The sequence below is a fragment of the Pimephales promelas genome, chromosome 19 (genome assembly GCF_988280905.1).
Source record: "Pimephales promelas chromosome 19, fPimPro1.hap1.1, whole genome shotgun sequence".
Lineage (NCBI taxonomy): Eukaryota > Metazoa > Chordata > Actinopteri > Cypriniformes > Leuciscidae > Pimephales > Pimephales promelas.
This window is the reverse complement of record NC_142787.1, coordinates 19,571,810-19,595,172: the sequence shown is the minus strand read 5'-3', so window position 1 is coordinate 19,595,172 and position 23,363 is coordinate 19,571,810. Positions and strand designations below refer to the sequence as shown.

General features: G+C 36.6%; 1 protein-coding gene across 2 annotated transcripts in view; it reads left to right on the top strand.

The window, feature by feature from the left end:
* The first annotated feature begins 149 nt into the window (after positions 1–149).
* sfswap (splicing factor SWAP) overlaps positions 150–23,363 on the top strand; it is a 96,134-nt gene continuing 72,920 nt past the window's right edge. For both annotated transcript variants that reach the window (XM_039687985.2, XM_039687984.2), the window contains exons 1-7: positions 150–490; positions 2,175–2,338; positions 8,288–8,419; positions 10,287–10,366; positions 12,044–12,269; positions 12,590–12,696; positions 19,555–19,705. In XM_039687985.2, the coding sequence (XP_039543919.2) occupies positions 297–490; positions 2,175–2,338; positions 8,288–8,419; positions 10,287–10,366; positions 12,044–12,269; positions 12,590–12,696; positions 19,555–19,705 (1,054 nt within the window). In that variant the 5' untranslated portion in view covers positions 150–296. The remainder of the gene's footprint in view (positions 491–2,174; positions 2,339–8,287; positions 8,420–10,286; positions 10,367–12,043; positions 12,270–12,589; positions 12,697–19,554; positions 19,706–23,363) is intronic.

Sequence of the window (23,363 nt, the reverse complement as noted above, 5' to 3'; positions counted from 1 at the left end):
TAAAGCATACTAAAAATGTTAAAATATTATAAACTACCCACATATCACATACAAATGTCTTTGCAAACTAAAACGACAGAACTGCATTAGGTTTAACGAAACACAATGTAACGAATCTGCAACTCTGAAACGCAATGTTCTTCAACACGCCATATTTGTTTCAGCAGTGTGTTGATATGTGTTGGAGCAATTGCTAGCTAGCACATATTATCCCACTTCTCTCACCTTTAAAGAAATGGTAATACATCTCTAAAAGTCTATCGCTCATTTTGCGTGTCTAGTGGATATTATCTGGAATGTACAGGCGCGGGGGAAGCAAGAAGGATCATAATAAAGCGGCTAAGGAGCAGAGCGACAGTAGCAAGTATGCGGAGCTGCTGGTGTTCGGCTACGCCTGTAAGCTGTTCCGGGACGATGAGAGGGCCAGCTACCACGAGCAGGGCAAACACCTCATCCCATGGATGGGGGACAAGAACATCATGATCGATAGGTCGGTTAAACAAACCTAATGGGAATCATTACTTAACCAACTTAATGTCTTCCAAAGGGACCTTGGATGTATTGTTGTTTTGCAGCACAGGAGGAGCTGATGGCATTGTGTGATGTTTACATGGCCAAACGTGAATAAAAGGAACTTGACAATGACAGATCTAAGATAACTTGCTTGGATTGTGATTCTTTTTTAAGCTCAATGCAATGACATAACTGTCAGATGGCTTCAACAAGAACTTTAAACCGGCCTAAGATGGTTTGCTGGTCTTAGCTGGTTTAAGCTGGTCTTCCAGCATGGCCAAGATGGTTCTCAGCTTGTCTCCCAGCCTGCCAGCTAAAAAGTGCACAGACACCTTTAAAACCATCTGAGAGACCAGCAAACCAGCTTAGGGTGGTTTATGATGTTTTTTTTTTGTCTTCAGGGCTAGGGGAAATTTGAAATCCAAGGCAGAGTCCTTGCTCACATGGCGCCCTCAATTATATAATTTAAAATATAAAAGTCACATTGACTATGGCTATATATTTATTTATTTGGTGGTTAGAATAATTCAATTAGAAGCATACTATGAACCTTTGGTACTGGTCATGTGAGGCCTCTGCTTCTTAACACTTAGTGAATTTGCTGTGGTCACATTTGTTATATAAGATTAAATGCAAATCACAGAAAATTCACGTTAGATAAGCCTGCTACTGTAAATTAGTCCGTGCATTAAGGTGGTTCTCACATATGATGTGATCTATCAATGGAATCCCATTATATGAATTCTGTCTTCGTGCATAGGTCCAAAGTCTAACATTGTTTTTTTTTTGCAGGAAGTACTTTTAAGTAGTCAGTCAAATATTGTGTTGTTTATCTGTTTTCTCTCTCCTCAACACTTTTTCCAGTTCAGCTGCAGACGTTTAAAAAAAAAACAAAAAAACAGGAAAATTGGTAATGAGCCAGGAGTGTGTTGAAACGCATCGGGTTGCATTGAGCCACCTTAATCTGCATGGATTTGTTTCTTGTTTCCAATGTGTATGTGTGTGTCTCTCTATCACGTAATGCAGAACTTATTTCCTCAGCAATTAAGGCTAAGGGGTCCCTCCAGGCCCCGATTGCCACCTCATCGCCCACTTCTCTCTTTTGCCGAAGAAACTGGAACTGAGAAGTGGAATACAGGAGCGAGCGCAGGAAAATTTCCTCCATATGGGTTCTTACGGATAGGTATTTATGTGCTCGGGCTTGTGTGGATGTACTTCTTTTGCAGTAAATGTAGGAATGATGATGGCAGTTGTCTCAATAAGTCTCAGTTGTCTGACAAGGGTACAAGTTGGAATGGTTTGTTGAACCATGCAAGGTAAGATGAGAGTTGTTGTTTGCGTTTTAGATTTATTTATTCGCCTGTTGCGTCTTTTTATGGTTTTAGTGAAGAATTAGATGGATTTGATAAGTTTATCATGCAAGTGTACTCACCTGTTGAGCCGTATGCCCTCTGGGGTGCATCATATAGGCCATCTGCCTTTTGTTGCCCAGGCATCTTCTCATGCAATCCTTGTAAGCAAAGTAGAATTTTGAAAGAAAACCATATGTGAATATACAACAAAAGGCTTTACTTTTAGGGTTCTCCAGTGTGGTGAGTATTTGTTGTATGTAATCCAATGTTAATTTCCTCTCACCTTTAACCATATGATTCATATTGCAGGTACGATGGCCGTGGTCATTTACATGATCTTTCGGACTATGACGCAGGCTCGTGGAATCACGACTACCAGCTGTCTGAGGAGGAGGCCAGGATAGAGGCTCTGTGTGATGAGGAGAGGTACCTGGCAATGCACACCGATCTGCTGGAAGAGGAGGCCAGACAAGGTAAATGCACAACGATCTATGATCTCAGTCAATTTTTATGTATAATTCAAACCTGTGAAGTCAGGTCACTCAGCTTGAGTGCAGTGTTGATTTTTTTGTACACAGCTTTATGCTTTAGTTTTATTTCTTTGTATGTGTTAGTCAGTTTTACTCTGACTCAGTGGCAACTGGATGCATTGAGGCATTGTTTATTGAAATATTTTTTTTTTCTTAAAGCATTTTTCAAAAAGATTTTCATAATCATTTTCAGTTTTCTTCAAAAATAATTTTTGTCAACAGTATTTTTAAAGTTTTGATTTATAAATAGTTTATTTTGTTTTGTTAAATTACATTTTATTAATATTTGTTTTAATCATTATTTCAAGAAAACATGTTTCATTAAGCAAATACTATACTTATAAGAGATTCAGAAATACTTTTTATTTACTCTACCTTTTATTTATTTTTCTTTGTTTTTTCCAAGGCTGTATTTTTAAAAAAAATCTAATATTACAATTTAGTGAATATAGTGAAATTACAATTTAAAATAACAGTTTTCTATTTGAATATATTTTCAAATGTAATTTATTCCTGTGATGGCAAAGCTGAATTTTCAGTAGCCATTACTCCCATCTTCAGTCTCACATGGTCCTTCAGAAATCATTATAATATGCTGATTTGCTGCTCAAGAAACATTTTCTTGATTACACTGTTTTACTGCTATTTCTTAAGTCATCTAGCCCATCTATTTTCATCTAGCCCATCTATTTAAGTCATCTATTTTTTAAGTCATCTAGTCATCTAGAAAAAATGTGCTATTTATTAATTTTTTTGATGTGCTGAATTCAATAATAACGATTAAAACATCTGATTGGCTGCCAATCAGAATAATCAAAATATTCAAGTTTTTTTTTTTTTTGATTTTAACCAATGTATATTGCGCTGATACTATAGTACCTGTCCTGTTTATGCCACACTTTAAGAATAAGAAAAATGGTTATAAACATTTAATTTATTATGAAACAAAAGGCAAAAAACTATTATGTAATAGGCTTGCTGCAGATAGGTGGTGTTCTACCTCACATCTATTACATCACTTCGCGACTCCTATCGCGCCACTGTCCCCACTGTCGTTCACATTTTTTTATAGCAATGCAAATAATTTCATTCAGTTAGAGAACAGGCACTACAATTAAAACTAACCGCGTCTGCTCAATTCAGCGTGAGCCTGAGCACAGATCAGCAGCAGGAGTCAGATTTCATTTATTAGTGTGGTGTATGCTGTGCTTATTCATTTTGTCAATAAAATTTCTATGTATAATATAAGCACATTTCATTTTTCATTAAGAAGAATAATGAGTCCTCCATTCAAGCAATTTGGAAACTAAAGTAAAATGCGCATGACCACACACAGGCATTTATAGGTGATTTAAAAGTGAGGGGGGAAAAGAGGGAAACGCAACAAGCTGTGGACTAGCGTTATCGATGTTAAAAATACAATAAAAAAAAACAGCTATGCTGCTTAATATTTTTGTGTAAACCATTTGAAAGGACCGCAAACTTTGAATGGTAATGGAGACACCTGTTCAAAAGTTAGGGTTAGGGTTGTTTCAAATGAATGCTGTACTTTTGAACTTTGTATTCATCAAAGAATCCTGAAATCCTTAATAGTATCACTCAAAAAAATTATTAAAATTAAAATTAAAATTATTAAGCAGCACATGTATTAGTATGATTTCTGAAGGATCATGTGACACTGAAGACTGGAGTAATGAAGCTGAAAATTCAGCTTTGCCATCACAGGAATAAATTACATTTTAAAATATATTAAAATAGATAACATTTATTGATGACAATAAATTGATTATTACACAATATAGCTGTTTTTAACTGTATTTTTGATCAGATAAATGCAGCCTTGGTGAGCATAAGCTTCTTTTAAAAACATTTTGACCTCAAACTTTTGCATGTTAGTGTTATTAAAATATACTCAAATGCTCATAACATGGTGGCAAAAAAACAAAACAAAAAACAAATCACTTTGGACCCCACTTTACCCATTTGAATGCATTTTGTGCTATTTTATTAACTCATAAACTATATACTTTTTCTGTTACCTCTGAAACCACAACATATTTTATGTTTTCTTGTTTTCCCTGTGAGGCTTTTTTTATGGGGATGTATTGCCTATATAAAAGTAGAAAAGCATGAAGAGACCATTTTATATCGGCACTTTTTTTGATGACCTTTTCAGTTGGAAATAATGAATCTAGCTTGTTTCGTCTAAGTGGACAAACCGCGCTCTTCAGTAAATCATGCTTTTCATGGTTATCGACTTGTGCAGTCAGACTTCAAGTGCATTCCTCTAATATCTTTTTGACTGTATTACGTTTCATGAATAGTGAAAGGTACTTGGTTAGGATTTTTTATATGAAGAGTGTTAAACTGACATGATTTGTTTTTTAGAATAAATAAAATAAGTTGCAGAATGTCAGTGTTCTTGTTGGGTTATATTAGGTCACCAGACTGGTTCCTTGTTTTGTTTTGTGTTTGTTAAAGCTTGTTCTGGAATGCTCATGTTCAAGTAGAATGTTGTTCAAAATCAAGTTTGTTACTTGACTACACCCAACAAACTGTTCAATGAAGTGCATTAATGTAACGCCTAGGGTTGGCTCTATCTACCTACCATAATTTTGGCTTTGGTACGATGGGTGTGATCAAAGTCCTTTAAATAGTCTCTGGTGTGATGTATCTAAACCCATACCAATTAATGGTTGGAACATAATTATTGGAATGACTTATCACGAGATGATAAAATAAGTTTCAGTCGCATAACAAGAGTTAATGGAAACGGTGTCATTTTGTAGTTTGTCATTTAGAAAATGTCACAAAAGTTTTGCGCAAATCTGTAATGGAAATGCAGCTAGTGTGTCAACAGTTTCAGATTCAATCCCGCATTTAAATAAGGCTGTTATTTCAGAAACTTTGCAATGGGCAGGTAGCTGCATGGTCCATGCATATTGTATACAAAAAGCAAACAAAGAGGCCATCACTGAATCTCAGCGCTCCTAAACTCCATAAGTTTCCTCTATACATACAATGTTTTTTAGCTGTATGGCTAAATAAATAAACACATCTGATTGTTCAAACTAATGTTCACATGCTTAACAACAGGTATATCTGTGATTGGCTACGATGCTCAACGCTGCATACTTTGCTCTTTACAGAGCATTTGCACTGATAAACATGGAGGAATTAACATATTGATGTTCATGATATTCTCAAATTTTATATCTTCGTCATCACAACTATCATGAAGAGTGAGATTTATTTGTTTGATCCATTTTGTTTCTGTCACATTTGCCAGTTTCTCATCAGTGTGTGGATAACACTGTCACATAGCGATTAACTTTGGAACAGCAGTATATCAAGCACCAAAATGAGCATAGTCATGATATTGTACCAGATTTTTTTCAGTAAGGGTATACTGTGCAACCCTAGTAACACCTGACCTGAATTAACCCAAGACTGCTTAAATCATCAGATATGTTTATAAGCAATCAGCTATATATTGCTTTGGATGTACTGAAATATCATCCAAAAAATGTCATTAAACTCTATCTATGTGTATATATAAAGCTACTGTATTTTACAAGTGCTTTTCCAAATCACATTTTAAAGCCGGAACAATCTGTTTTTTCAATCACTTATGTTGGAATGTTTAACATTTTCAGAATGTTGTTTCGTAACTAACTAGTTAGTCTTACGGGCTAGGCTGACGAAACAAGGGCAAGCTAATATTATAGCACATTACAATAATTTGGCATATGCATCACAAGGTTCAAAAGTAATTTTCCTTAGCGCAATAGACAGTTTAACCATATTTAAACAGAGGTGTGCAGTAAGTGGGAGTGCATTATGATGTATTTTGCTGATGGTGTTTGCCCTTTGGATGTGACCTAACCTCATTAAACTTTTATCAATCTGACTACATTAACACCCTGTAAACTCTAATAAAGCATTTTGATTGTTTCATGTTGGAGTGTCCTTTTGCTCAATTGCAGTTTTAGTATTTGTGATTCTGTAGTGAGATCGTGTGGCTGTTTGGATGTGCAGATTGGTATGAATATATGTTTCTTATATATGAAGGTCAGTTTTAGGTAAACTGTATTTAGGTGAGTGTATGTTTTAGTTGTTTTAGAGTTGCTTTGCCACTGCACTGTCATCAGCACACACTTTGTTTTCTTTCAACTATGCATGAGAATCGATACAGTTTCTGTGCTGCATTTGGAGTATAAAGTTGGACAGCTTCTTTGTGTGTTGAGGGAACGCAACCCAGACATGAAACGAACCAAAAATGGCACATGCTCGTTAGATGCGACTCTAAAAGGACAGTGTTTTTTTTTCTCGTCATAGTCATGATGATGCATCAGAACCGTGTCTATTGCAGCAGACCAGTGTTTGACAGATGAATTCCTGCCATTGTTTTGACTCCTTTACACATTTTATAAGTTCTTCAAAAGCTCTTATCATACCAGTATCAAAATACCATCAAATGTTTAGTTTAGTTTAGTTGTTTAGTGATGTTTAGTTTCAACCCTGCTCCACCACAAATATCTGTAGTTTTCAAATAAGCCTGAATGACTTGTTGAGCTGGATCAGGTGTGTTTCATTTAGGTTGAAGCTAAACTCTGCAGGGCAGTTCCCTTCAGAAACAGTTTTTTACCCCTGATCTATTCTACATGTAAAAAAGATCAGTCTGAGGGTACATTTATATGACAAACGATGTACTAAAAATGGAAAAGTTTTCCTTTGCATTTTTCTCGTGCAGACGAGAACTTTTTTTAATGAGATTCCTGTTCACATGGATCAGCTAAAACATCTAAAAACGTTGTATTATGCATGCCAGGGCAGTAGTTGGCGATGTCACTTTGTAAAGAAATGCCACGTGCCTATAGACTGAACATTTAACACGCACCCAAGTGACGTCTTCGTTTTCACAATACGTTTACAAAAGACAATAACCGTACTGTTTTAAAAACTTGACCTTTTAAACCAGGTTTTAAATGTGTTTTTAGGCCCCCAAAACGCTGTTGTCGTATAAAATTATTCCGTTTTTAGTTGTAAAAGTCACGAGTGTAGTGTAAACGGCACATTATACGTTTAATAGAATGGTGCAGAAAAATTAAAGAACTCATAATGCAAGTAAGTGAACGTTTATTGCTAATTTTCTTAAAGAGAAATTATTTAAGTGCTTTTATTTTAAGTTAACACTACTGAAAATTTTAGACTCAGAAATTAATACTTTTATTTAGCCAGGATGCATGAAATTGCCAAAAAGTTGTTGTAAAGTTGTTGTAAAGACATTGTATAATGTTACAAAAGATATCTGTTAAATAAATAAATAAATCAATGTCAAATAAACTGTTGAAATGAACTCTTTTGAATTTTCTATTCATCCAAAAATCCTGACAAAAAAAAAAATATCATGGTTTTCACAAAAATAACAAGTACTACAACGGTTTTCAACCTTGATAAGAAATATATCTTGAGCAACAAAGACGCATATTAGAATGATTTCTGAAAAATGATGTGACACTGAATGTTTGAACAATTGAAAATTCAGCATTGCCATCACATGTAATAAATAACATATTATTTTTATAGAAAACTGTTGGTTTCTTACCATTGTTATCATAAAAGACTTCTTTCAAAAGCATTAACAATATCTTGCCCAATCTTTGAACAGTGTATGTAAACTAAAAATAGAGAGGACATCTAAAGATAGAAAAATAGTTTAGAAAGAGGTTGGCTAGTCAAATAATGATTAGTTGGATCAGTGTTTAAGCCCCAACATTAGAATTTTCAAATTTTAAGGCAATGTGAATCAGCAGTAAAATTGTGTAGAACATTACATTTAATTTGCAGAAATTAAGTTTTGTTCATGAGAATCTTTTGTTCTGTTTGCAGAGGAGGAGTATAAAAGGCTGAGCGAAGCTTTGGCCGATGAAGGCACCTACAGCGCAGTGGCCTTCCGTTACAGTGCGGACTACTACGACCCTTCCCAGCCCACTGAGGAAGAGGAGGCCAACAGAGAAGCAGGTGGGAACCGTACAAGTCTAGAAACCACACAACTTCAAAAACCACATACTTACTTTGAACTGCCGCTTGAGTCTTCCTAATGAGATTCGGTTTCTCTGACAAGTTTCTGTTCTTCTCAGACATTAGCCTACGAACTTCAAAATTCTCCTGGATGAAATGAGGCCATTTCCCTTAGGTCAAATAAGTTTTTGTGCCTCAAGGCACTGAAAAGCTCAATGTTTTTTAAAGAGAATGAATGTGGCAAGCAGTGGATATGTAGAGACTGTTAATGACGAGCAAGGTCCAGCGGTTCAGCACTAAAGAGTTTTAGCAAAAAACATCACACTCTACGGCTTATTGCTTTATAAACACTGAAGTCTAGAATTAGTTTTGAGTCCTCAAAGCTCGTCTTGAGCGGAAATTCGGTGACAAATGAGATTCTAAAACAAAAAGTAATCACCCTCGATGCTTTTGTAATTCTCATTCACACTTGCTTGTAACAGTACTCTGTAGAGAACAAAACACTTGGTCTATTGGCACACAGTCCTTATCCACACACACATACACACAGTCAACTAGTGTCATTGATTTATTTTTCTCACTGTGACTGATGAAGTCATCATTTTAGTAGGAGCTGAACTGGAAGCCAGACAGCATTTTTCCTCCCTCATCAGAGTAAGATTGTTCTCGATTATCAGCCTCAGACATCACGCCCCACAGGCCGGAAAGTACTTTTTCAATGTCGCAGGCTGTGATCTGATTGGTTGCCTTTACACAACTTCCAAAAATTAGGGCCAAACACGATTTTTTTTTATCAGTTCACTTGGAAATAAAATCATGTTTACAAGGTACCAGTGCCTAGAAATTCTAAAGTAAAAAAGAAAACAAAAAAAAAACTTATTTGTAATTGTAGTTGAATATTACTAGAGGAGTTCTTAACTTAAGTTTTGAGCATCAAGGTGCGGGTTTATAGACCAATTCCCTGTGAAGGTGAAGTCATTTTGTTGATTTGCCAGTTTAATGGCATCTTAGAAAGATATTTAGAATTTTTGTGTAAGGAATTTAGATGCAAGAACCTGATATCCACGAGCAGAGCAGCATTTTTTTTTTTTTTTTATTTATATCTATGATATTTCCAGTGCTTGTTATTTTTGATTATACATTTTCATCTACGTAGTTCTCCAGGGTTTTCTGTTCAAAGCAACGCCTTATTTTAATGGCAGTGTATATAATTATGGTATGATCTAAACATAAAAAACAAAAGAGATTGTGAGAACATGTTGTTCTCATTGTGCGCATGGCTCTTGGCCAAAATAATCTGCACTGTTGACCTGACCTTATGCCGTTTACTCAAAGATCTAGCTTTGTGAGACTATGTGAGATGCTGAAATTGCTGTTGTCTTTTGTTATCATCAACGTAAAAAAGTTAAGCCCACATGACAACTGACTATTTGTTGGATAGGTTTAGAAGGGCTGTTTGATTAGTTAATGTACCACTTGTAACATCTCGATTCATCTCCCACAATATCTTTGGTTCTTGCACATTATTGCACCAGCAATGTATTTCCAGCTCGAGACTTCAGCATCAAATTTTTATTTGGTCTTAATCTGTCCTGGCCAATTCATGGAGGCCAAGGGTTGAAGAGTGCACGAAGGCAGCAGCAGTAAACAGAGATGACGGGGCTTGTTATCTCTCAGAAAGTTGGAGTAACTCAAAATGAAACTTAAAGAGCCTCCAGTTCTTTTAAAGTGCCCTTACTTATAGAGGCTTCATATTTACATCTGATTTACCCCCCTTGCACCTCTGATTATTTTATGCTTCTTCTGCCTTGCCGATCTGATTTTGTCTATTCATTCTGTTTTCCCCTCACCTTTGTCCTTCTCTCAGATCAAGAGCAAGCGGAGGAAGAGAGTGAGGAGCCGTTTGTGGCGCCCCCTGGCCTCCTCATCCCTCCAGATGTAGAGCTGGTAAACAAATTATGAATCATACCTATTTTGCAATAAGATAGTATTTATTTTCTTGTTATGGCCTTTTATAGATAAATGGCCTATGGCTTTTCTGTACTATTATGTCTAAATTAAAATTCAACAATACAACACCAAAAACTAAAATCAATTATTGTTAAATGTTGTAAGTGAATTTTAGCATCACAATATGCATGAAATGGATATTCATATATAGATTTTATAAATATTGCATATTGTTAGTAAATTGTATTTTTTTTTTTTTTCAAATTTCAAATTGGGGAAATATCTAATAAAGTATATTAAATACTAAAATTACTTATTACATTATTTTATATAATTAATAAATAATGACGATGCAGATAAATTAAGTAAAATAAAAGTCTCTAATATTTGCAGACAATCAACATGGGCCAATATATTGTGCTTTCCTACTTATAATCACCATTACCTACTTTGATTTAAATATGTACTTGATTTGGTTTTCTGTTGTTGGATGTCTGTTAACTTAAACCGAAAATGTGTAGCTTTGGACTTGGCAAGAGGCAATTTATGACTATCTAACAAATAAGAATTTATTCTCTGTTCTTTTCTATTCAGAAGATTTGATTTAAGCTATAAAGATATTTCTTTGTATAACCAGTGGACATAGTGGGATGCTAACGTCAATATGGGCTTTTATCACTGCAGGATCCCTCGTTTCAGAGCCACAAACAATCACTGATGTTTTTTTTTACAGTCCTTGTAGCTGAAAGAAAGTTGATCCAACAAAATTATTCTTCTCTAAAAGCTCAGGAGTGTCTGTGCCCCTCCTTTATCCTCTTAAACCAAGGATTTGTCAGCACTTTCCCACCAAGGCCTACTGGAAACAACATGAATACTTATCCATCCAGTGAGCCACTTGTCGTGAAAACAAAACAACAACCCTAACCTTTCTCTTTCTTTGTTGGTGGGAGTGATATTCGTCTCGAGTTTGGAATATAAGTGGAAGCCTTCAGTTTCTTACACTTGAAATTCCCAATTAGTTTCAAGTCTGTGAGGTTCTTTGACGGAGCCTTGTGAATTATTAATCTTCAGCTGCTCTGATTACCTTGCTTATTGTACAGCACCTAGCTTGAAGCTACAAAAGAATCCGATTTTGAAGACAAACGTTGGGTTGTTTATCTTCAAATTAGCAAGTCATTATTTGACTCTCATTGTCTCTGGAGCTTTGAAAGCAATATATTCTCTATTTACCTGGACATTGGAACCAAAGTACAGCCCTTTGAAAAGTTCTCATGCAATATTCATACTTCCCTCTAATGAGGGATGCGTGTCATTTTCACAACTGTGACACTATTGGAACCATTTGTCATTTAAAATATGGCATTGCCATAAATCAGTTCAGCACATGAATATGATGTTGTCTGCAGCTTGAAAGATTTGTGACTATTTTAAATCTGTGTGTGTAGCTGGAAATGAATTAATGACGTCCCTGGTTAGATTCATGACGCATCAATTGTTTGTGTGTAGAACTGCAGTATCTATAAAATCATTGTTCTTTACCAGTTTTACTATACAAATTTTCTAATTAATCTTTATTTATATAAAACATTTTTTTTTTCTAATTGCATATATTCTCTTATAAGCTTTTTCATAATTTCAGTCTTGTTTACCCCATTTCTTTGCCATTTATTTCAGCCTGCGACCATCAAGACGCATGCTATTATTGAGCGCACCGCCAACTTCGTATGCAAGCAGGGGGCCCAATTTGAAATTGTGCTGAAGGCAAAGCAGTCTGGGAACTCCCAGTTTGATTTCCTGCGGTTCGACCACTACCTGAACCCTTACTACAAACATATTTTACGAGCTATGAAGGAGGGGAGATACACACCGGCCTCTGAGGTCAAGCAGGACCAGCAACAGGGTAAGTTTTTCATGTGTTACAGTTTTTTCCCCCCACAATTCACTGGTGTGCATCATTATAAACAAACCAAAAAACCTAAACAAGCCCAAACTTTTGAATGGTATATATCACCATTATACAAATTAAATGGGTTGCGAATTCTGTTTGATTTGGACTTCCTCTGGGTGCATTTCTCTCATTATGTATGTATTCAAAAAATTAACAAGAGTCAATTGTTTTTAAAATAAACGAACAGATCTGAACAAATGTGACATTTCTAAAGTTAGAACCCAAGTTCTGAAGTTAACAATCCAAACAATTGGTCCTTTTTTGTAAAACAGAATCAAAGTCAGATGATTCTGATGATGATGATGATGGGGATGGAAACTACCTGCACCCGAGTTTGTTTGCATCCAAGAAGTGTTCTCGTCTGGAGGAAATAATCAAGGTATGACTTCAAACATACCCCATGCTGCTTAGAAATATTAATACATGTTTTTGACATTTTCAGACTTATTATGTACCTTGCACCTTGTATCAAACACCGTAAAATGGGTCTTCATAACTAAAACAGGATTGACATCCAATTTAGCCTTTTGCTATGCACACTGTGCTTTAAACACATTTATTTGCAATCAGTTAACCCAGTTAAATGGGTGGTTACCATTATTTTCTAATTTAATTGCTAAGTGTTGAAAGCCATCCATTTCAAAATTAGTGTCAGATTGCTCTAAAGCTGTATTTTTTTGGCAGAACTGGGCCTGATATGAAAGGATCTGACATCAAAGTGTTCCCTTCTTACATATTTGTTCAAATAAGGATATCATCAGATGGTTATAGCTTTGAGTTCTTCATTTAATATTCTGTATGTTTAATCTGAGATGGCACAGATAGACATTGGAGATAAAAGCTTGTAAAATAAACTAATGTTGTCTGATTTTGGTTTCCTAATAGAAGTCTTCAGCTCTTGGCTTGATGGTATAAGTTGGCTTTTCAATCATGAACTTTAACTTTTGCAATACGTGTTTAATTTATTTATAGGTGCTCACTCATGGCATGGGTATTACTGTCAAATACTGCCAGACTTTTCAGAAATGATAAAACCTACCTAGCATAACCTCGGTTTTCTGTAGAAAAGGGAACGAGTATTGTGTAAGTTAGCTTATGCTACGGGAAAGATTAATCTTTTTGAGATATTGAAGCCAAACATTTATCTTTAATTTTTGTATTCATTGTCAATGCATTGCAGCAGCTAGCAGACCTGGAGCAGGCTGCCCTGAGCCCGGAATGTCGTCACGTCCAATGAAGGGCGCTCGCAACTTCATCGCATCTTAGCCCTCCAGAATGGGCGTGGCTTAGAATATAAAAGCAGGGCTCTGAGACTGTCTACCTGGTTTTCATCGACTGAAGTGAAAGTCGCTTGTGGCGCGAGCACGGCGGGTTACTTAATACTCGTTCCCTCTTCTAGAGAGAACCGAGGTTACGTTACGTAGGTAACCGATGTGTTCTCTCGTATTGCATAAGTTAGCTTACGCTACGGGAACCCTTTGTCAACACCATGCATGCCAAACATCCACTTCATGAGTCCCAGGGAATTCCGGAGATCCCATATAAACAGGGAATAAAGCGGCAGCAATGCAGGCCGGCACAAGTTCATAATCACTCATAGGGAATACAGAGCGTCTGTATAAGCGTCCGTATAAGCATGGAGTGCTGGTCAACCAGGAGAGCTAAGCCACGTGAGTAGGCTTGTGCAAAATTCAGAATTTCAGAATTGGCCTCCATTCAATTCATGAATTGGAATTTGAATTGAATTGACTCCGCCCCCCATGAAGTTGAATTTGAATTGGAATGACAGGAAGTGGAATTAAATTCATGGCAATTCAAAGAAATTCCACACAGTCACACAACAGAAAGAATGTGTTGAATCTCACATGAGCGGGGCACAACGTAACGCTTTTTGACTTTCTCAGTTTGTGCAAATCTATTTAGAGTGCTTATTTTTTTTTCCCACATTAATTTCCCACATGTCTAGTACAATTATGTGGTTTTGTTTTATTAATACAGTGTATACTTTTTTCTTGATTTCCCCTGAAAGAATGGAAGTGAAATGTGACAACATGCCCCATAGGTGGGGTACATTGTAACATGTGAGGGATACACTGTAACATCACCATATATAACAGCTTAAAATGCTATCTGATCTAATCAAAAATATACAAGTCAAACCAAAATATTTTCTTAATAAAATACAATTATTAACTTTTTCATATAAAATAATGGCATTTTTTTAATAATTAAAAATAATCTAATTTTTGATATTGACAACAAACACACAGGAAACACAGCTATAATAACAAAATAATAATCAATCATTTCTGAACATTGACTCTCAGTCTTTTTTTACATGTTTCTCATGTTTTCTCAATTGAATTCATAAAAGTATAGAATATAATAGCATATTTCTAATAGGGGCACATTGTAACGCAGTGTGACTACATGCCCCAACTGCACAACTGGGGTTTAAACCCTGCTAATGTCTTAACGAATCATTAAAGAACTATATCAACTATTAAACAACAGATTAGAGATAAAAAAATTCACTTAGGTAAGATATGTACTTTTGCTATGGTTAAATAAATGTTCAGTGATATCTTACAAAGATCTCTGCATTTTGGCGCAATTTTTTTTCAGTATAGTGTTGAAATGGAAACTAGTAAATACAAGTTTTGTCATGCTAGCATGTGGAAGTATTTAAAACAAGTGTGTTACAACTAGCCCCACATTACGTTGTGCCCCACGCTCCCCTACAGTCAGGGTTAGGAAGTTTAATTTGGGAATGTAATGTAAAGCAATATCCTTTTAATTCTGGGAAATGGCGCTACAATTACAATAAATAAAACTTATTATTTGTTCTAACATTCATTGCTGGGGGAAAACATTGCTGGTAGTTCAAACTAATATAATTTATATAATATGTAATGCAATCATATCTGACGTAAAGCTACATTGTTAAACACTTCTCTTAAAATATCTATATGAATTTCTTAGAATTTTTATTGAATTGTAATTCTGCTTCCTTTAATTCAAATTCGAATTGTAATTCTAGATCCTGTTTTTGACATCAATTCAAATTCTAGAATTGAATTGGAATTTAGTAGTCATTCTCAATTCAATTCTGAATTGTGCACAAGCCTGCATGTGAGAGTAGCCTGCACACAATGAGATCTGGACAGAACATGCATCTCACTTATACTGACAGAAGTTTATCCTGCAGGGCAGGAACATCCAGGTTATAGAACCTAACAAAGGTGGATGGGGAGGCCCAGCTTGCCGCCACACATATGTCATGAATTAAAATTCTGCTAGACCATGCCCACGACGAGGCCATGCCTCTAGTGGAATGAGGCCTGATGCCCAAAGGGCATTGCAGACCTTTTGACGTGTAGGCAGATGCGATAGCTTCCACTATCGATCTGGACAGGGTTTGTTTCGAGGCGTTGAGACCTTTGGTGCGCCCACCAAACTAAATGAAAAGCTGCTTCGAGCGCCTGAAAAGGATCGAGTGTGTAATATATGCCCTCAGCGCCCTGACCGGGCAGAGGGGATTAACATCGCTCTTGCTATCGGATGCTGGCAGAGCAGATAGAGAAATGACCTGCGCTCTGAACAGAGTGCCAATCACTTTAGAGATGTAGCCATGTCTAGGTTTGAGGATGACTTTAAAGACAGACCGCGCGTGTAAGTCTACCACACGTTTGACTGATGATAGAGCAGTCAGAAAAACGGCTTTGAGTGATTGGTACTTTAGATCCACGGAATCTAACGGTTCAAAGGCATAAGCTCTCAGGACCTCAAGGACCAAAGAAAGATCCCACATAGGAACTGATAGGAGGGCGTGGGGGATTCATTCTCCTGGCCCCTCTAAGGAAGCGAATGACAAGCTCATTCTTTACTAGTGATCGGCCCACACCGACTTTAAGCGTGGAGGGAGACCTCCCCTTATCCAACAACTCTTGGAGGAAACTAAGCAACTGCGAGACCCTACACGTTTGTGGGTCCAGATTTTTGTCGCTGCACCATTTGAAGAACACAGACCATTTAGACGTGTAAAGATTTTTAGTAGAGGGAGCTCTAGACTGCGTAATCATGTTCATCACTCCTTCTGGCAGGATCACTGGAATCGGCCACAGAGCTGTTTGTGACAGCCACGTTGATTACCTGTGGCAACAGTGAGAGAAAGCATACAGATTTGGGTTGGCGTGTCCTCGTTCTTCGAAAAGAATGTTGGGTCGAAAAGAACAGTGAGCATTGTCTTTTGATGCAAAGAGGTCGACTTCTGCTTTGCTGAAAATGCGCCAATGTGACTGGACTTTTTGGGGGTGCAGGGACCATTCCCCCAGGGGAATAATGTCCCTGGACAGTTTTTCTGGGCCGTCGTTCAGGTGGCCAGGCACATGCACAGCTCTCAACGAGCGCAGAAGGTGCTGAGACCAAACGAGGAGGCGTTCTGTTAGATTGCAGAGCTTCCTGGATCTGACACCGCCTTGACGGTTCACGTAGGACACCACAGACATGTTGTCCGAACGGACTAGAACATGGTGGTCCTGTATGAATGGGAGGAACCGCTTCAGTGCGTTCTCAACCGCTATCATTTCCAGACAGTTTATATTATGGTATGGAGCTTCTCTTGGTGTGACCACAGGCTAAAGACCGGTCTGCCCTCGAAGAGAGCACCCCAACCTGAGTTGGACGCATCTGTCGTGATGACCTTTCGATAGGAGACAGCTCCCATCATCACTCCCCGCTGATACCAGTCGACCGCTAACCAAGGCTGCAGAGCCGTAATGCAGCTCTGAGTCAGTCTGAATCATTCACAGCCAGTCTAGAGCTCGGTGAGATGCTCAAACGGAAAGGATAATATTTTGGCTTCAAAAGATCTCGAAAAGATTAATCTTTCTGCTGCTAAAGAAACGGTGACTGTTGAACATTCATCTCAGGTCTTATGCTTGAGATCCCTCGCTGTGTCATGTTCTTCTGTGGCTTAGTCAACCTGTGTGTTCTGGTTCTTCCAGAATATGGGATTAATGCCACCCACATGTTATGATTTATTGATAACTTATTAGCAGCTTATCAGGTGTAACTTAACATGACTAGTTACCTGATAACTTATCAGGTAACTAGTCATGCATTCTTGGGGGCAGTTTTCAACAAAAAAAACAAACAAACAAAAAAACGATACTACACCGACACCTTATTCAACTAAAAACTGAAAACGTATTCGTTTTGGCCTTTCATTTAAACAAAAGCGGCAATTTGGGGGCCGGGAAACTAGAACTTTTGAATATTGTCAACCTGTGTGTTCTGGTTCTTCCAGAATATGGGATTAATGCCACCCACATGTTATGGTTTATTGATAACTTCAGGGCCGGCTCTAGCCCTTTGGTTGCCCTAGGCGAGATTGATTTGCAAGTTTTTGAAAACGGTACCGTTATTGTCTCTGTGTTAACTACAAAATTGCGACTTTGACGCCATACGCATGCATATTACATGTTTCGTCTATAATAGTATAATATAATAATACTATAATATAATATTTACAAAGTGGTATTTACAAAGTTTATTTACTACTTGCCTGATGGCATAATACAGCATTTTTTTGCGGATTCCGCGTGAACAGGGATTGTTTTGACAACGTTGTCGTCTGTACACAAAAATTGGGTACATCGTACAGTAAATGCATACAGTTTTAGTACATTGCTAATCATATATGCCGCATTAAGTTTGCAGGGCATTTAAAAATAATAAATTGCACACATTGTTAAATATTGCTTACTGTTACTAAATTTATGCAATATAATTACATTTATTTATTATTTATGTATTAAATGTAATTACAGTTATATAGAAGTTGTCATAATGTTATACAATTTAATTCACAAATGTTATAAAATATACATTTATTAGGTTTTTAATTGGTAAGAAATCGTACAGCTATAATGAAATTCCAGGATAGCTATAAATTTAGAAACAGATTTGCTGGAAAAATGATAGCATATGGTGGTTTGTTTATAATATTCACCTCATTTTAAATTATACGTCCAAGACTATCACAAATCATTCTCACAATTTCCACAAGCTTATTTATGTAAGCCAGCTAAATGACTTGGTTGACATATTTAAATCATTACAGGGAACCAGATGTTTAGTTTTTGTAAGGCATAAAATATAAGCTTTTCCTAATAGCTTTACCTTATATATTGTTAAAATTTTGTCCTTTCCCTTTCATTTTTTTTAGTCTGTATGTTTGAAATTATTAAAAATGGAGGCAATTTTGTACACACAGGATAGAACCTTTTACCCAGAGAGCTCATTTATTGGAAGCTTGAAATATGAGCCTTTTGAGGAATCATTTCTGCTTATGTAAGATCTCACACTTGTAAAAAAGCACCTCTAGTGGTGACAAGTAGTACTGCAGATTCAGCTGAATAAGCTTGTGTTGAAGGAATGGTTCAGGGAAAAAAATAAATAAAAGAAAATTGTCATTGTTTACTCACCCTCCTGTTGTTTCGTAAAATACATGTTTGTTATTCAGTGAACAAGTCAAGCAAACTGGATTTTTAAGATGTTTTGTCATAGTACGGTGCAGACATGTGTAGACTAGAAGCTGTCTGCATCTGTTGAACAGTACTTAAAAGGTCACCTCCTTAGAGGACAGAAGGGATTCCAGTAAAGTGCCTGTTCAGCACTTTGTGTAAAAAGAAGTGGTCTCGCCAGGTAGGGAAAGGATCCGTTCATGCAGGACTGCAACAAGCAGAAGTGATGACAGCGTTTAAAGTCTATAAAGCATGGAGTGACATCCAGTGGCAGGAAGTGCTGAGAAGAGACGAGTGCAGACTTGAAATCTTTGGTTAATATGGACGTCCCTGTATGTTATTTTCTTACTTTGTTAGACTGGCTACCTTATACACAATTGCAACGGTGTCTCACATGGACAAGACAAATAATTAAATGCAGTCAAACTCTGCAAGACTTTTGAAATGATCTGCCACACAGCCACCTGAAATCACTACAAAACAATGTGCTCCAGTGCATTGCTTCCAAGGGGAAACACAAAATACTGGCTAGGTTTATAACCTGATTTGTTGACTTAACTCAATTGTATAGTTATGGTTATGTGCAAAATCACAAATACATCTTTTCTGTTTTGTTTAAACAGCTTTACACACATTTTCTGGTTGGGATATATTTATACATACTGAGGAAAGTAGTGCTCAGCCCATTGACCATGTTTCATGTGTCATAGCCTCTGCAGGTCATTGATCCAGATCACCCGTTGGCAGCGCTTGTTCGAAAGGCCAAACAGGAGAATAATGGTGCTGTGGCAATAGCAACCAAAGTAGAGGAAGAGCATCAGCCGCCGCCAGTAACCACACAGATTGAATACAGCTCCGACCGTGAGTATGATGCCACATCAACATCTATAATTGTGAAGCCCAAAGCCCTTTTTTTTAACCATAATGTAAATGAATACAAAAATAAATTGTTAATAATAACTAGGGGTATAACAATCGTGTCAATATATATCGCAATACAAAAATGCAAGAAATGTGTCATGCATGGTGACGATCTGTGTTGAGTATAATTCACCCAAAATGAAAATTACTGTGTGAGGGGGAAAAAAAAGTTTTAATATCAGTACTAGATTAAACTACTATAATGTTACATGATGTATAATAATGCAATGAGGGAATATTTGTGGGTTCTGATAATGCCAAAATGTCTTGTTTTCAGTAAAAAGTTGCCTATGTATACATTATTTTAAATATATCTAGTCAGTGACAGAGTGCAAGCATATCTGTCTAAAATAATTCAGTATTTTCAGCTTTAGAATTATGGATATTTCTATTCCGATGTCATCATTTTACTAGAGTGCTATATCTGTCTCATATACTGTTAGTCATTTTGGTTGTTCAAAGAACAGGTTTGTGTTTTAACACAGGGTGAACATAAATGGGCTTGACATTTACTGTGTGCTTAGACTTACAATGCACCATAAAGCTTGAGACAAACTGAAACTGCAGCATGATAGAGTTCTGTTTGTCTTTTTTGGATGTGGTCGGTGGTACTTGGCATGACTCATTCTCATTAAAAAGACGTATTTCCTCTTGAGATGAGTCTTTATTGGAAGTGGACTACAATGCCAGCTGTGGCAAATCATTAACATCTTGAATTATTTTTAGGATGATCGATTTCCAGGGCATTCTTGAGTGAACATGGCAGTGAAGCTGACCTTCCAATGCGAGCAAAGTTCATTAAATTAAATACTAAAGCAGGCAGGCTGCCCTCCTTATCTTCAGTCAGTTCAAATTCAACAACTTTAAAGCCAGTTTTTCTTTCAACCACTTGAATTGATTCTCACTACATCCTCAGAATTTTGCAGCTGTTGAGCACCATAATGGATCACAGACATGTCCATTGTGCGTGTTATTTCAATGGGGAAACAAACGCACTCAAATTAGTCTAGAAGTCTGTCAGTAATAACATCTGTTTCTAATGAGTGAGTTTTTAAGCAGTCTGATCCACAGATTTTCTGTTCTTGCTGCCAAAATGAGTGCACCTGATGCAACTTTAGAAGAAAACCAAAAAGTAATCAGTGGTAATTGGGAATAATATTGAATTTGCTTGATATTGGAGCACTTGGTTGCAGTGTAGTACCTGGTATGCAGCAATCGAGCAACGTCAAAACTGTGACATATTATTATAATAATCAACAGGGCACTGACACAAAAAAGAGATTTGTGCAATGTGGATAGAATTGCTCATTATAATGGGAAAAACTTTTTCTTTTCTTTTTTTTTTTTTTTTTTTTGCATCTGCTTTTTTGATTTAAATCTATTTAAAACAAATGTCTGTTTGTTTTTGCTTTTGCCAAGAGGACAGATGTGAAGTTGAAGTTTGATTTACTGATAAAACGGCAATGAATTCATTTAGCAACACCGTTCTCAGCTTGTTTTGATTTTGCCCCTCACTTAATAAGTATGTTAATGTAAGTTGTAATAATAAGTGTTATTTAAGTATTATTCATAGTATTTTATTTTTATAGTATTATTGTAGTACTACTACTTAGTATTGTAGTGTTAATTATTATTTTCAATTAGCATTTTTTCTCAGGCTTCCATTTTTAGTTTTAATTATATTGTAATTTATTATTATTATTGATTTAATTATTTGTAGTTAAATATTTTTGTATATTTCAATTTATTCATTTCATCTTGATTTAATTTATTTATTTTAAGTAATTTTTTAATACTTAAACTTTTTCATTAGTTAGTTGCCAAAACATTTCTAATCTTCACTCAAATTTAAAGTAAAAGTTTTCATTTAATATTTTGTTTGTGTGTGTGTGTGTGTGTGTGTGTGTGTGTGTGTGTGTGTGTATGTATGTATGCATGTATGTGTCAGTTCTATTTCAATTAATTAAGTTTTAGTTAAAGGGATAGTTCTGTCATCATTTACTCACCCTCAAGTTGTTCCAAACCTGTATGAGTTTCTTATTCTCCTGAACACAAAAGATGATATTTTGAAGAATGTTGTAGCCAAACAGTTGAATGTACCCCATTGACTTCCATAGTATTTTGTTTCCATACTATGAAAGTCAATGGGGCCCACCGACTGTTTAGTTACCCTTATTCTTAAAAATCTCTGCTTTTCTGTTCAGCAGAGAAAACAATTTCATACAGGTTTGGAACAACTCTAGGGTGAGTAAATAAAGACAGAGTATTATTTTTTGGGTGAACTATTCATTTAACAGTAGCTACACCGAATCAGGCATAATTATGCTTACAATTGTAATACTATTTGGCAAAATAAAGCTGCTGCTTCTCTTCGTAATTTGGCCGGGCAGTTCCAAGTGTTGAACTGATTAAAGTTAGTAGGACAATTATGACCAAAAAAAAAAAAAAAAACATAATTAATGATTTTTCCCCACTACATACCCAGAGCATTATCCTCTCACCTGGTCATACTAGAAAAACGTTAAAAACTGCACAGACAAATTATGACGGCAAGCATTGGCAGATTTATTTTGACCAAAGAAAATAACAGAAAGTTTTTGTCCTCCAGTGTCCCATGGCGATTAATCTTCAATTCGCTGTTAGCTGGTTCTCTTGCTTGGACTCTCAAGGTTTTAAGGTACTGTGGGGAACGAGCAATTCGCTTTTTGTTGGAAGTAGAGAATTTAGAGCTCAGCTGGTGAAACACTCAAGCTGGGACTGCTGATTTGTCTCAATTAGCTTGACTGAAAGAGCACCACTGGTTTCTTGAGGGAAGTGGCACAGGATTACAGTGCCCAAAGGCGCTTCAGTGGGCCAGTTTCTCAAAAGAAAAGCTACTTTGACTGCAAATGTGTATTTTCTAGTATTAACAGCATTACAAAGAGGTTCTGTGGGCTTAACCACAGTCATCCTATAATCTTTGTGCAAATGTGAGGGTTATTTTTAAGGCTTATATAAGGCTTTGGCCTGTATCTGAGGTTTGCTGTGTATTCGTCTTTGAGGAATGTTTGGCACTAAATTTGAAGTTTGTTTTAACATTGTTCCCTTTCTTCTCAAATCAAGTTGGAATTAGTTCCCCTGCTTGATCTGTTTTAAACTAGTTGCTATCAAGTTCCAACCATGTGGTATGACAAAAGGAGAAAACATTTTATAAAAACAGATTCCTTTGGTTACCTGGTGGTGGGATGTCTTAAGACTCATGGAGATGCACTCTCAGTGGGATTGAGAGACGTGTACGGCTGGCTGACCTCAAGCCTTCTTGGGAATCCTTATTTACGGCCAGTGGCCATAGCTTAGGCAGACTTTAGGTTTATTACGTTATGCACGCCGTTCTGCTCGTTTGTCCCAGAATGCTCTGCTCATTGCCTGTGAGTCACCCTGGCGCCACACCACATGCCATGCCAGCTTTGCCCTCCCCATTACTTCAGTAAGACATCGCTCTTCTGCCGAAAAGAGCAGGCTATTTTGTCCGCTTCACACCGCTAGAACAATTACACTCATTTCGCTAGGGTTCAGTAGACCTTGTTGTTCCACATCCATTCAGCTAACATGATTAATG